Source organism: Trachurus japonicus, chromosome 16, assembly GCF_045865225.1.
Source record: "Trachurus japonicus isolate A0001 chromosome 16, Traja_1.0".
NCBI classification, from domain to species: Eukaryota; Metazoa; Chordata; class Actinopteri; order Carangiformes; family Carangidae; genus Trachurus; species Trachurus japonicus.
In genome coordinates, this window is record NC_140922.1 from 34,737,457 (window position 1) to 34,752,992 (window position 15,536).

At 40.9% G+C, this 15,536-nt stretch overlaps 1 protein-coding gene across 3 annotated transcripts in view; it reads left to right on the top strand.

Moving 5' to 3' along the window:
* Window positions 1–15,536, top strand: part of pik3r4 (phosphoinositide-3-kinase, regulatory subunit 4) — a 54,456-nt gene extending 38,920 nt beyond the window's left edge. For all 3 annotated transcript variants that reach the window (XM_085803167.1, XM_085803168.1, XM_085803169.1), the window contains 9 exons: window positions 1,530–1,621; window positions 3,227–3,458; window positions 4,972–5,137; window positions 6,402–6,566; window positions 8,901–9,244; window positions 9,612–9,712; window positions 11,224–11,312; window positions 11,418–11,538; window positions 15,144–15,536. In XM_085803167.1, the coding sequence (XP_085659293.1) occupies window positions 1,530–1,621; window positions 3,227–3,458; window positions 4,972–5,137; window positions 6,402–6,566; window positions 8,901–9,244; window positions 9,612–9,712; window positions 11,224–11,312; window positions 11,418–11,538; window positions 15,144–15,314 (1,481 nt within the window). In that variant the 3' untranslated portion in view covers window positions 15,315–15,536. The remainder of the gene's footprint in view (window positions 1–1,529; window positions 1,622–3,226; window positions 3,459–4,971; window positions 5,138–6,401; window positions 6,567–8,900; window positions 9,245–9,611; window positions 9,713–11,223; window positions 11,313–11,417; window positions 11,539–15,143) is intronic.

Genomic DNA, 15,536 nt, shown 5'->3' on the forward strand with positions numbered 1-15,536 from the left:
GTCGTTTTTTTAAAGCTTAAAGGGATAGTTCAACATTTTGGCAAATTGGCCAAATATAGTCATAGCACTAGGTTCGTTACCTTTAATTGTCGGTGCAAGCTATTTTTAGAACGGCGGAGCAGAGCCGTGAGCTGCTCAGAGCTACGCTACGGAGGCTCATTATGGGATTTCTTGGTTTCCCTCATCAAACTCATCAAATACACAATCCAACAACTCCACAACGCTCTGGTGGACAAGTTGTGAGCTGCACATTCACCACGCTATGAGATAATAACACAACGTTACCACACAGAGTTGTTTTAGAGGGAAATGCAGAGACTGTTGATGAAAAACTGTCCCTGAAGGCAACGTGCATCAGTGGTTTTGCATGAATTTCCCTCTAAAACAACTCTGTGTGGTAATGTTGTGTTATTATCTCATAGCGTGGTGAATGTGCAGCTCGCGGCTCTGCTCCGCCGTTCTAAAAACATCTTGCACCGACAATTAAAGGTAACGATCCTATACTGCTATGACTATAGGGATTATGGCAATGGGCCAATTTGCCAACATGTTGAACTATCCCTTTTAAACTCAGTAACTGATCCAGCATCAGTGGCTCTGGGTCGGTGGTTTTGTCTCTCGTTTCATAGGTTGTAAAGAATAACAGCCGGTAATGAAAGGGTTAATAATCACAGTGTGTGCAGGTGTGATTAAAGCTCAGACTCGTTAAGGTCACGGAGGAAGGTGTCGACCTCTGTCATCCAGATGTTTCTGGGAGTAATGACTGACACACACACACACACACACACACACACACACACACACACACACACGCACACGCTCTAACCTCCCACATGGATAACTTTCCCTTGCTGTCGCTCCTCTGTCTGTGACTCTGTGAAGCTCAGCGACTGAACGTCAGCTCGTTTCAAAATAAAAGCCCCTCCGGTCCTAATTGGAAACAAACAGAGTGATTATTATGGATTCTCTTGTCATTGTGGTAGGAGTAAAGGGGGAAAAAAAGCCTATTCAGGTGTATTTTGGGCATATTTGATTAGTGTAAGGCTCGTTTGCATATTCAAATTCATTTTAAAAGAAACTTGTAATACAAAAAATGTTACAATTCATGGATACTTTCATTATGTAAAGTTTCATTGTGATAGGAGTAAAGGAAAAAATTTAGTTATTGGCACCATAGACTTATACAGTAAATAATGATGCGAATTAAACATATTTCCCCAACTAGGATTTCTTAGGACTTTTAGTATGTTGTTCTAGACACCTCAAAGAAATGATATACTGTATGGTGAAAAACATTCTGTTACAATTAGTTCTATTTTTGGGTCAAAAATTAGCTAGATTGCCTGGACTATGTGTTTTGGTTCCAGAGAAACATTTTCTGCCGAGCGGTTGGAGCCACATCTGTGGAGCATGTGTCCTGCTCGAGTTCCTTAGAAACCTTTGTCTAAAAAAAGAAAAAAAAAAAATTAAGTTTTATGGACTTGTTGGTTAATTGCTACATCCTGTTTTTGTTTTTTTTGTTCTCACAGCGAGGAAACACACGAAGCAGGACTCGACCATGAACGAGGAGTGGAAGAGCATGTTTGGATCCCAGGAGCCGGCGTCCGCTCAGCCCGCCACGGTAACACCAACACGTTTACTGATACATGACTTTACACAGAAATATAAATATAGCTCAGAACAGAAGAAACAGTAACTTTAAAGCCCCAGTATTGCCCCCATCTAGCGGTGCGGTTGCATATCGGAACGTATTCTTGATGTTGCATTCAGGTGAAATCGGGCAGACGTCAGACAGGATAAACAGGATAAACAAGCGTCTATGTAAACACACTGTAAAAACTCTAGATCTTTCCAAGAATATTTGTCTTATTTCTTGTCAAAATGTCTCATTTCTAGTCAAAACTAATCTCATCTAATCATCACCTAAAAATTAACTTGTTTTTAGATCATTTTCACTTGTGTCAAACTAATTTTCACTTGAAATAAGTAGAAAAATCTGCCAGTGAAAGCAAGTTTTTTGTGTTTGTAATAAGAAAGAAAAACTTGCTCCACTATCAGATTTTTCTACTTATTTCAAGTGAAAATAGACTTGAAAGAAGGAAAAAAAGTGTCTAAAAACAAGCTACTTTTTATGTGATGAGTCTTATTTTTAGTATAATTAGATTTATTTTGACTAGAAACGACATTTTAACTAGAAATAAGACAAATATTCTTGGTAAGATTTTGAGTTTTTGCAGTGCAAGTGGTCCGCCAGCACGAGGCAAAACAATACAGGTGTGACAATATGTTGTCATGGTGATGTGGTATTGTTTTACCGTCTTTCTCTGGTGGAGTAAAATGACATCCGGTTGGTTTGCCGACGGCCGTCTGCCTGACTGCACCTGAATGCAACACCGGTGCCTCCGTCCTTCCTCACACTACACAGTGGTGACAGTTTTAACAGGCCGTTTCCGTGGTTACCTACGGTCACGATGCAACATGGCCGCCTCGGTTCGGTGCGTCGCCCTGTCACTACCCGATTTGTGACAATATGCGCAGACCGGCCGCCATCTTGGACAGCTGCCGACGGCAACTCCACTTGGACAAACTTCATTAGGGCACTGCCCGATTTGCGTACAAGCGGAAGTCTGCTTAAAGTTCTGTAAATTTAAAATACGGTACTGTGAAAATGATTTAAAAAAAAAAAAAAAGGGCAGACTCGTTTATTCAGTGAGTGTTGTGGTAGTTGTGATTGTTTGTGGTTGTCACGGTGATGAGGTCGGCGAGAAAAGACGAGAGTAAACACTAAAAGTCGCCTCTTTTCCTGTTTTCTGAGCGTTTTCTTATTTTAAATAAAAAGATAAAGCGTCTCTGGCGACGCACATAGAGCAGTGATCCTAGTCAATTCAACTAAGTTTGTCCAAGTGGAATTGCCGTACGTAGCTGTCACAAATCGGGTAGCGATGCAAATTGGGTAGTGACACGCCCACTTATGTATTTGTAACGACTTGTAACAACTCATTCTAAGGAACCAGAAAGCTTTCATTTGGATGCAGCTGTGATTCACCTTCAGTGAAATACGGATTTATGAAAGACAGGTTTGATTTTTGATAATAAAAAGCCAAATAAGTTACAGACTGGGGCTTTAAGAATTACTGTTACTGTAAAAAAAGTGCCGTTAGTAACACAGTTTATTAATAACAACGCTGTTATCTCCATCACTGGTGGTTATTTCCATGACGACCAGGCTGCCGACGGGCCGTCCGGTCAGAGCAGGAAGAGCGGGGCGGCGGCGGCAGCGGCCTCGGTGCCGGTGCTGCAGTCGGTGGCCAGCGGCCCGGCCTACCAGCGCCGCATCAACACCTGCAAGGCCGAGCTGCAGCAGCTGGTGCAGCAGAAGAGGGAGCAGTGCAGCGCCGAGCGCATGGCCAAGCAGATGATGGAGAGCGCCGAGTGGGAGAGCCGCCCGCCCCCGCCCGGTAACCATGACAACACAGTCACACACCCACCACGTTTTCATTAGGTTTTATTTGGATTTAGTTTTTCAGTTTAGCTTTTTTATTTCACTTTAGTTTTAGTGAGTTCAACAAGTGATGAAGCAGTCTTAGTTTAGTTTTTATTTTAGAGGAATTGACTAGTTTTTATTTAGTTTTTATTTAGTCTTAGTTGTAGTTTTAATTTAGTTTTAGTTGTAGTTTTTATTTAGTCTTAGTTGTAGTTTTTATTTAGTCTTAGTTGTAGTTTTAATTTAGTTTTAGTTGTAGTTTTTATTTAGTCTTAGTTGTAGTTTTTATTTAGTCTTAGTTGTAGTTTTTATTTAGTTTTAGTTGTAGTTTTTATTTAGTCTTAGTTGTAGTTTTTATTTAGTTTTAGTTGTAGTTTTTATTTAGTCTTAGTTGTAGTTTTTATTTAGTCTTAGTTGTAGTTGTTCAGTAGTTGTTGTTGTTGTACTTTACTTTACTGCAGTTTATCACTGAGACCTGGAGGTTGAGCTAGTTCTAGTTTTTGGAAAAACTGTCATTTTTATTTTTATTTCAGTTTATTAAATTATTTTTTCACTACTAGTTTTAGTCTTATGCTATATATCTATGTGCGATTTTAGTAGTCTTATAAGACTATTGCATGATGTGGATCTAATAAACTTTGGTACAACTTTTTAAACTAAAAAAATATCTAGAAAAAAGCGGAAAAGTTCTCAACAAAATAAAAAAATTACAATTATTTTAGAAAAAGTGGAAAATGTTCTCAAAAAAAAGAGAGAAAAGTTTAAAAATTTCAATGGAAAAAAAAAAAGGTAAAATTTTGAGTAAAAGTTGAGAACCACTGATCTATAATAGCGCCTCACGCTCTCATCCCATAATTACCCATGATGCCGAGCACTAACGGCGAGCTGCGGCCTGTTATTTAGTCTCAGTTGTAGTTTTTATTTAGTCTCAGTTGTAGTTTTTATTTAGTCTTAGTCTTAGTTGTAGAAAAAGTGGTAAAATTTCTCAAAAAAAGAAAAAAAATTACACATTTTTTAGAAAAAAGTGGAAATTTTTCTCCAAAAAAGAGAAAAGTTTGAAAAATTTCCAGAAGAAAAAAAAAAACGGTAAAATTTTGGGTAAAAGTTGGGGACCCCTGATCTATAACACCGCCTCACGCTCTCATCCCATAATTACCCATGATGCCGAGTGCTAACGGCGAGCTGCGGCCTGTTATTTAGTCTAAGTTGTAGTTTTTATTTAGTCTCAGTTGTAGTTTTTATTTAGTCTTAGTCTTAGTTGTAGAAAAAGTGGTAAAATTTCTCAAAAAAAAGAAAAAAAATTACACATTTTTTAGAAAAAAGTGGAAAATTTTCTCCAAAAAAGAGAAAAGTTTAAAAATTCCCAGAAGAGAAAAGAAAAAAAAAGGTAAAATTTTGAGTAAAGGTTGAGAACCCCTGATCTATAATAACACCTCACGCTCTCATCCCATAATTACCCATGATGCCGAGCGCTAACTGTGTTTCAGGGTGGCATCCCAAGGGTCTGCTGGTCGCTCACCTGCACGAGCACAAAGCCGCCGTCAACAGGATCCGAGTCTCGGACGAACACTCGATCTTCGCCACGGCGTCGAACGACGGCACGGTGAAGGTCTGGGACAGCCAGAAGATGGAGGGCAAGACCACCACCACCAGGTGAGGTCACACACCTGGCTGCTGCTAGGCAACGTGATGTCACACTCACAGGTCTGTGATGTCACGGTTCCACAGCTCGTCCTGATTGGCTGAGATGAGATCAGTTTGTTCCAGTTCCTCTATAAAGTTTTACATTCAAATGATCTAGAATTTATATTAAAGCAGCATCTGCTCTTCTTCACCTCCTCCTCTGTCTCCTCCTTCTCCTTCTTCTCCTCCTCCTCCTCGTTCTTTTTCTTCTTGTTCACCTCCTCCTTCTTTGTCTTCGTTCTTCTTCTCCTTCTTCTTTTTCTTTTCCCTTTTCTACTTTTTCTTCTTCTTCTTTTCTTTTCCTTCTTTTCTTTTTCTACTTTTTCTTCATTTCCTTTTTCTACTTTTTCTTCTCCTTCTTTTTCTTCTTTTTCTTTTTCTACTTTTTCTTCTCCTTTTCCTTTTTCTACTTTTTCTTCTCCTTTTTCTTCTTTTCCTTCTTTTCCTTTTTCTACTTTTTCTTCTCCTTCTTTTTCTTTTTTCAACTTTTTCTTCTTCTTTTCCTTCTTCTTTTCCTTCTTCTTTTCCTTCTTTTTCTTCTCCTTTTCCTTCTTTTTTTACTTTTTCTTCTCCTTCTTTTCCTGCTTTTTCTACTTTTTCTTCTTTTCCTTCTTCTTTTCCTTCTTTTTCTTCTCCTTTTCCTTCTTTTTTTACTTTTTCTTCTCCTTCTTTTCCTGCTTTTTCTACTTTTTCTTTTCCTTCTTTTTCTTTTTCTACTTTTTCTTCTCCTTCTTTTTCTACTTTTTCTTCTCCTTCTTTTTCTTTTTCCACTTCTTCTTTTCCGTCTTTTTCCACCTCTTCTTTTCCTCCTTCTTTTTCTTCTTTTCCTTCTTTTTCTTTTTCTACTTTTTTTTCTCCTTCTTTTTCTTCTTTTCCTCCTCCTTCTCCTTCTCCTTCTCCTTCTTCTTTTCCTTCTCCATCAGTGAAGTTTAATGAAACTCTGATGATGAGACCTTCACCTGAGCTGCAGTGTGTTGTGTTGTGTTGTGTTGTGTTGTGTTGTGTCGTGTTGTGTTGTGTTGTGTTGTGTTGTGTTGTGTTGTGTTGTGTTGTGTCGTGTTGTGTTGTGTTGTGTTGTGTTGCGTTCAGGTTCACCCAGAGCTGTAGGTCATGATCTCTGTTACACCAACGTCTGTCTGAGTCGTTGTGGAGAAGGAATCTATAAGCTATAATCTCTAATCTCTAATCAATAACTGATGAGTCGTTGTGTCGTCGTTGTGTCCTTGTGCGTCAGGTCCGTGTTGACCTACTCTCGTATCGGCGGCCACGTGAAGACGCTGACCTTCTGCCAGGGCTCTCACTACCTGGCCGTCGCCTCGGACAACGGCTCCATCCAGCTGCTGGCGGTCGAAGCCAACAAACCGCCCAAGTCCCCCAAGGTGCAGCCCTTCCAGACCAGGTGAGAGTGGAAAGATGTTGCCTCCGAGATGTAGAGTGTGTATTATAGAAGAGAAACACACACTTCAGGACCGCTGACTTGTATCATCTATAATCACAGACGGCTGAAAATCACAGACACGTCTGTTCTGATGATACAAGTCAGCAGTGTAAAGCAGAGCCGTCAAGATGTTTGCAGTAATTAATTATTGCATACACAAAAAGTTAGGGATATTTGATAAGAATTTCCCTATAAAAAGTTCCTGCTACAGTGATATTCTATCATGAAAGCCATAATGAAAACTCGATAACGTGCCTTCATAGTGAATTAAGCAGCGGTGGACTGTTGCTACTTAATCCGCTACTTAACAATTGCCGTCACTGATTCAGACTCACAATAATAGTCCACGTGTTCTTACTACAGCTGTTCTGTTGTAAACAAACAGGCATGGGATGGTGCTGCAACCAAACTACACAGCTGTTACATGATTGACTGTTTGCCTGTCACTCGCATCCAGTGATAAAATATAGTTCTGTAGTACTAATATAGTACTGTTTCAATGAGCCAGACAGAGAGCACACGTGTCTGTTCGCTCACTCGCAGATTTCCTCATAATCCCTCTCTGCTCCGATCGTCGCCATCTCGCACGTTGCAGCAATGCAGCAGCCCCATTCAAGTCAATCAGCGCGCTGCGGTATAACGCACAACGTATGCAGTGGTGGTTTGATCCAGCAGTCAGAGGCTTTGTGTCTGTGTGTGTGTGTCTGTCCGTCTTCCGTGCGGCACCGATTCCGTGGGTGCTCCGGTGCACGAGCACCCACTGGCCAGGTTGAGCACCCTGGGGGTCACGCCACCAGATGCGCATTTCTACGTGCCGGGCCTCGGCCCCTCAGCTGCGTGTCTGTGGGTATGTGTATCATGTGTGTGTAGCCTGTGTGAATGTGTGTGTTAATCTCTCGCGTGCTCTGTTAAGATGAATAAACACAAATCGCTGAGCGCGAGCCTGGCACAGAGGTGCGCGCTCTGGCGCATCTGGCACAGTCGGTTAACGGGACCGAAAGGAAACTGGCTTCGCTCCGCGGCTATTTCCCGCCCGATGTCTGTTAAACACACGTTTCTATTCATATTGTAGCGTCCAACCCGACAGCTCTCACTTCTTCCTCTGCTCCTCCTTACTCACTCACCTACACACACACATACACACCGCTGTCTTCCTCACACTCACCCCGGCCCCTCAGTTTCTCATCCAACCACCCTACCTGTCTGTACACATTCACAGTCAGTCAGAAATCACAGAACTTAAACATCATAACAAGAATATTATTGCGGGGTCGCTACAATATTTTCAGTTGTGCAGTTGGCTATTATTAATAATGAGCGATGTGTGATGAGTGTGTGTGTGCGCGTCCGTCCGTCCGTCCGTCCGTGCCTGCCTGCCTGCCTGCCCCTCCGTCCGTCTGTGTGTGTGTGTGTCTGTGGTCTGTGTAAATAAGTAAGGTTTATCTATATAGCACTTTTCATGGAAAAGAAAATCACAAAGTGCTTCACAATAAAATAAAATACAATAGTAAAAACATAAAAATATAATGAATAAAACAATTTAACACATGAACTAAAAGCCTGCTTAAAGGGATAGTTCAACATTTTGGCAAATTGGCCCATTGCCATAATTGCTATAGTCATAGCAGTAGGTTCATTACCTTTAATTGTAGGTGTAAGCTATTTTTAGTACAGCGGAGCGCAGCAGCTGGCTGCTCAGAGCTACGCTATGGAGGCTAACGGAATTTCTTGGTTTCCCTCATTAAACTCATCAAATTCAACATCCCAAAACTCCACAGCGCTTTTGTAGACAAGTTGTGAGCTGCACAACCACCACGCTATGAGATAATGACGGAACGATACGAAACGGAGCCGTTTTCGAGGTAAATTCATACAAAACCGCTGATGCGCGTTGCGTTCAGGGACAGTTTTTCAGCAAGCAGTCTCCGTATTTACCCTGTATAAGTGTCTGTAAACAAATGAACAATGTTAATTTGTGGAATGCATCCAGTGGGGCATCACAATAGATGTAGTCATACAGTAATGTGTTCATTTCTGACAGGATTAATTCGTTTTTTGGGGGGAAAAGCCTGCGTATCGATATCGGTTATTATCGGAATCGGAAATTCTAATTTTGGAAAAAATCGGTTATCGGATATCGGCAAATTTCCAATATCGGACATCCCTAACCTGGATATTATCTCAGACAATCACTCTTTTTTTGGTCCTTATCCGTTTGCATCCCTCACCCTCTCCCTCCCTCTCTCCCCCTCTGTCTCTCCCTCTCTCCCCCCTCTCTCCCCCCCTGTGTCCCAGGTCTCTGGACCTGCAGGAGGACGGCTGTGCGGTGGACATCCACCACTTTAACTCGGGGGCTCAGTCGGTGCTGGCCTACGCCACGGTGAACGGCTCTCTGGTGGGCTGGGACCTGCGCTCCAACTCCAACGCCTGGACGCTGCGCCACGACCTGCGGCTGGGCCTCATCACGTCCTTCACCGTGGACATGCACCAGTGCTGGCTCTGCCTCGGCACCAGCAGCGGCACCATGGCCTGCTGGGACATGAGGTTCCAGCTGCCCATCTCCAACCACTCACACCCGGCGCGGGCTCGGATCAGACGGCTGCTCATGCACCCGCTCTACCAGTCCTCGGTCATCGCAGGTGAGAGGAGACCAGAGCTCGTTGCCTAGGAGACGGACAGGTGATGGACAGACTGGTGTCTCTTCATCACCTCTATGTCTCTCTCTGTTTCTCTGTCTCTGTCTCTCTGTCTCTCTAGTTGCGTTTCCATCAGCTGTTTAGATGCATCTAGATGTAACGCATCGGAAAATGATGATGGAAACGCCGTGATTCGAATTAAAATCCCCTGATTCACACAAACTGAAATACGCTCGCTATGGCCGGTTTTGGTTGATTGGAAAGTCCGTAGATGGAAACACACAGGATTCGAATTTCTTTTAATGCGCATTTCCCAGTAATTCGAATCACTTTAGATGGAAACATGGCTTCTGTCTCTCTGTCTCTTTAGCCGTCCAGGGGAACAACGAGGTGTCCATGTGGGACATGGAGACTGGAGATCGGAAATTCACCCTGTGGGCGAGTTCTGCCCCTCCCCTCTCTGAGATGCAGGTACGAGTGTGTTTGGTATTTAGTATAAAGGTATAATATAGATTTATAAAGATAAAATCTAGTTGTATAGATATAATATAGATATATATATATACAGATAAAATGTAGACGTACAAAGGTATAATATAGGTGTATATAGATATATAATGATATAATATAGATGTTTAAAGGTATAATATAGATGTATATAGATATAATATTTAAGCAATATATCACGACAGGCCGTGGTCTATGCTCATTCTACCACTCTAAGGGGCGTTGTTCCCCCTTAGAGTGGTAGAATGAGCACCACAGACTGGAGTGATATATTGCTTTTATGAAACGGTTACCAATAATGACAATATGAAAGAGGAATACGCAATCAATTTCATGTAGTTTTATTCAACCAGAAATACATATTATCCAATAAAATAGCCTCTCTGTGAAAAAAATAGTCCCAGCTCTCCAGACGTTAGCTCCTAGTAGCTCTGTCACTGCTCAGTCCCCTCTACCATTGTTAACCCTCTGGAGGTCAAAGTTCACCTTAAACATGTTAATTACACTACTTTAGTCAATCAACTGTCTTTTACTACGGACTGCAACAGTCCGTTGTCATGGATACATGACAACAACTTCCATTCATACCAGTCATACGTGCCTGACGCGGAGTGATAGCCTACGCTGTGATAAGGCTTTAGAATAGTAGTCCGGCAATCTGATTGGTTGTTAACCGTGGTATAATGAGCATTATACCACGGTTAACAACCAGATTGCCGGATTTCACCTTTCCGTTTTATAAAGATGTATATAGAATGACTATAGATGTATACAGATATAATATAGATGTATATAGATGTATAAAGATATAATATAGATGTATAAAGGTATAATATAGATGTATAAAGATATAATATAGTTGTATATAGATATAATATAGATGTGTATAGATATAATATAGATGTATAAAGGTATAACATAGATGTATATAGATATAATATAGATTTATTAAGTAGATGTATAAAGATAAAATCTAGATGTATAGCTATAATATAGATGTATAAAGGTATAATATAGAAGAGATGTATATAGATATAAATTAAATGTATATAGAATGATTATAGATGTATATAGATATACATATATAGATGTATAAAGTATAATACCGATATAAAACAATATCATTTAGATGTATATAGATATAACATTTGTTTATTTACAACACAGATTCAATACAATAGATACAGATACAATATAAAGATATAATATAGATGTGTGACATGTGTTATTATGTGTTAATAAACTCTGTGAGAGGTTCATGTTGTGTTCAGGTCGTTAGCAGCAACGTTGTGTCGCTACAGAACTGAAAACAAGCGTTAGCATCACAGGCTGTTAGCATCAGCGTTAGCCTCACTACAGTAATAACAACAGGAAGTTTACATGAAAACACTCAGAACATATTCAGAGCTGTAGTTTAATCAATGTGTTTATAGATTATTGATTGACCTGATCAGTGTGTGTGTGTGTGTGTGCAGCCCTCTCCTCACAGCGTCCATGGGATCTACTGCAGTCCGGCTGATGGGAACCCTCTGCTGCTGACGGCCGGCTCAGACATGAGGATCAGGTACAACAACAACAACACAACAACACATTAAAACCTTTATTATTCATCCTGGCTGTACAGTAGTGTAAAGTCTGATTCCCTGTGAACGCCTCGCGCTGCCTTCAGGTTCTGGGACCTGGCGTATCCAGAGAGGTCGTACATCGTAGCGGGAGGAGCCAACGACTCGCTGCACTGCCCCTCGGTGCTGTACAGCAGGAAGATCATCGAGGGCACCGAGGTCGTACAGGTAAACACACACTATACACACACACGCACACACTCTACACACACTCTACACACACTCTACATACTCTCTACACACGCAGGGTCTCATTCATGAAACGTGAGTAAATCTGTGTGTAGATTTGCACATAAAAGCTCACTCTACTAAAACTCTACTCCGGATTCATGAACGGTGCGGGAAACTCAGATTTGATCGTAAACACGTGTGTAACTTCATGAATGCCAACCCATCGTAAACTAACAACACGCCCCGGTGATCAGTCATTAGCATAGATCTCCATACATGAATAGCCATATAAGGAGATCCTGACCACCATATTAGGAGGTAGGTGCATCCTGTTCACCTGCGGCCATGACGCAAACGAGGAAAGAGGGAGAGAGAGAAAAAAAGAGAGATCACGGATCGAAGTCATTTTGGGTGAAGTGGAGTCCAGAAAAAATATTTAATTCTCTTCTGTTAGTAGTGGTGTGACTGGGACAGGTCAAAGGCTGGAGGGAAGAAACAGATTTAGTGAATTAAGTATCCTTGGTTTATTAAAGAACCGTTTAAGAAGTAAAGCCAGAATAGTTCGATATGAAACATGAAAAAAAAACACAACTCCAGAGCTACAGCAGCGACGGGAGGAGGAGGCTCTTCACAGCCTCAGCTGTAGAGGAGCATGGTTGTATCAGCACATGAAGTTATAGGCAGGTTATATTGTTACAGAAGCACCAGCCGTCTGTCACAGCTCCATCCAAACCGGTGCCGACTGCGCTGCTGCGCAGGGTGAAGTGTGCGTCCACCGAGCGTATTGTAGCAACACAAATACGTTTTTTCCGGTTTTATATCAGATTATTATCATCATTAGATGGAGCCTTGACGTGTTTGTGCGTGTCCGATCCCTAAAACGTCTTTCTCTCCAAATATTTCTAATTGTTTGTCATGTTTAAATTACATGTTTCAAAGGCGTCGGCGTATTTTGAACATGAGAGAGAGTAATACGGATTAAAATTGTAATTTTCAACAGTGACGAGCAGTATTTATTTGCATTCCTACATTTACACAAGCGCTACACACAGTCCGGAGCAGGTGTAGATTTTGTGAGTAGCTACGAAAAAATCAGCACTACTAAAAGATTGATGAATGCGGAAATCGCACGTAAATTTGCGCTGCTCAGGGTTTACACACAAATCCGTGCTGCTCACGTTTCATGAATGAGACCCACTATACACACACTATACACACACCCTACACACTCTACACACTCTCTACACACACTATACACACTCTACACACACTCTACACACACTCTACATACTCTCTACACACACTATACACACACTCTACACACACCCTACACACTCTACACACTCTCTACACACACTATACACACACTATACACACTCTACACACACTCTACACACACTCTACATACTCTCTACACACACTATACACACACTCTACACACACCCTACACACTCTACACACTCTCTACACACACTGGGTCTCATTCATGAAACGTGAGCAGCATGGATTTGTGTGTAAACCCTGAGCAGCGCAAATTTACGTGGATTTCCGCATTCATCAATCTTTTAGTAGTGCTGATTTTTTCGTAGCTACTCACAAAATCTACACCTGCTCCGCACTGTGTGTAGCGCTTGTGTAAATGTAGGAATGCGAATAAATACTGCTTGTCACTGTTGAAAATTACAATTTTAATCCGTATTACTCTCTCTCATGTTCAAAATACGCCGATGCCTTTGAAACACGTAATTTAAACATGACAAACAATTAGAAATATTTGGAGAGAAAGACGTTTTAGGGATCGGACACGCACAAACACGTCAAGGCTCCATCTAATGATGATAATAATCTGATATAAAACCGGAAAAAACGTATTTGTGTTGCTACAGTATACGCTTGGTGAGCGCACACTTCACCCTGCGCAGCAGCGCAGTCGGCACCGGTTTGGATGGAGCTGTGACAGATGGCTGGTGCTTCTGTAACAATATAACCTGCCTATATAACTTCATGTGTTGATCCAACCATGCTCCTCTACAGCTGAGGCAGTGAAGAGCCTCCTCCTCCCGTCGCTGCTGTAGCTCTGGAGTTGTGTGTATTTTTATTTTTATTTTTTTTCATGTTTCATATCGAACTATTCTGGCTTTACTTCTTAAACGGTTCTTTAATCAACCAAGGATAGGCCTACTTAATTCACTACATCTGTTACTTCCCTCCAGCCTTTGACCTGTCCCAGTCACACCACTACTAACAGAAAATAATTACATATTTTTTCTGGACTCCACTTCACCCAAAATGACTTCGATCCGTGATCTCTCTTTTTTTCTCTCTCTCCCTCTTTCCTCGTTTGCGTCATGGCCGCAGGTGAACAGGTTGCACCTACCTCCTAATATGGTGGTCAGGATCTCCTTATATGGCTATTCATGTATGGAGATCTATGCTAATGACTGATCACCGGGGGCGTGTTGTTAGTTTACGATGGGTTGGCATTCATCATCTTACACACGTGTTTACGATCAAATCTGAGTTTCCCGCACCGTTCATGAATCCGGAGTAGAGTTTTAGTAGAGTGAGCTTTTATGTGCAAATCTACACACAGATTTACTCACGTTTCATGAATGAGACCCAGTATACACACACTCTACACACTCTATAGACATAGACACACACTATACACACTCTACACACACACACACACACACACACACACACCAATGGTTCTCAAAATGAGGGGTCCCCAACTTTTTCTTGACATTTTTTAAAATCTTTTTTTAATAGAATTATCAAACTCTTTTTTTCGGGGGGGAGACATTTTTTGCAGTTTCTTAAAGAATTTTTTTTTTTTAACTTTTTTGAGAGAGAGAGAAACTTTACCGCTGTTTTGAGAAATTTTACCACTTTTTTGTAGAATTTTTTTGCGTTTTTTTTTGTTTTGGAGAAATTTTTATCAGTTTTTTAAAGAATTTTTTAAAAACCTTTTTTTTTGAGAGAGAGAGAGAAATTTTGCTACTTTTTTTTTTTTTGAGAGAATTTTTTTTACCAGTTTGTTTAAGAATTTTTTTTTAAACTTGTTTTTCTTTTTGAGAGAGAGAGAAATTTTACCAGTTTTGAGAAATGTTTCCACTTTGAGAAATGTTACAACTTTTTTTCTAGGAAATTGTTTAATTTTTTTTTTTTTTAAGAAATCTTACCACTTTTTCCTCGAACTTTTTAAAAAACGTTTTTTTTTTTTTTGAGAATTTTTTACCACTTTTTCCTACAATGTTTAAACATTCTCTACAATATTTCCACAAATTCCCGCCATTGGCCCTAATTTGAACGTACACATTGACTAAAAAAGTAATGTTCTTCAGTCTCAGAGCAAATATTTGTGTATTTCTGGGGTTTACTTCAAAATTTTGGTCTAATTTGTGTCAATTTAGGGTCACTGATGTAAAAAAAAATTGAGAACTGCTGCTCTACAAACTCAATCTTCAGATATTTATCCAGTTAGAAAATGTACAATCTGTCAAACTACAACATTTAGTGACATTTTGTGAGTTGACTTGACTTCATTTCCCATCATGCCTCTGTGCCCTGTGTGTGTGTGTGTGTGTGTGCGTGTGCAGGAGATCCACAGCAAACAGAAGAGCGGCGTGGTGGAGGACTCTCCTCGCCGCGGCCCCGAGTCGCTGCCCGTCGGTCACCATGACATCATCACCGACATCGCCACCTTCCAGACGACGCAGGGATTCATCGTCACGTCGTCCAGGGACGGGATCGTCAAAGTCTGGAAGTGAAGACGGGACGGACACACACACACACACACACACACACACACATGCTGGTGTGTGTTGGACAGTTCTCAAACAAAACATGGAGGCGACTTCCTGTCAGGTGGTTTTCAAAATAAGATCCTCTTCCTCCTATTTCAACTCAAATTCAGATTGTTTCTTTTAGTTTTAGTTTTGTTTTTTGTTTTTTTTCAGGCAGAAATATTGAAACAGTCCAAAACATTTAAA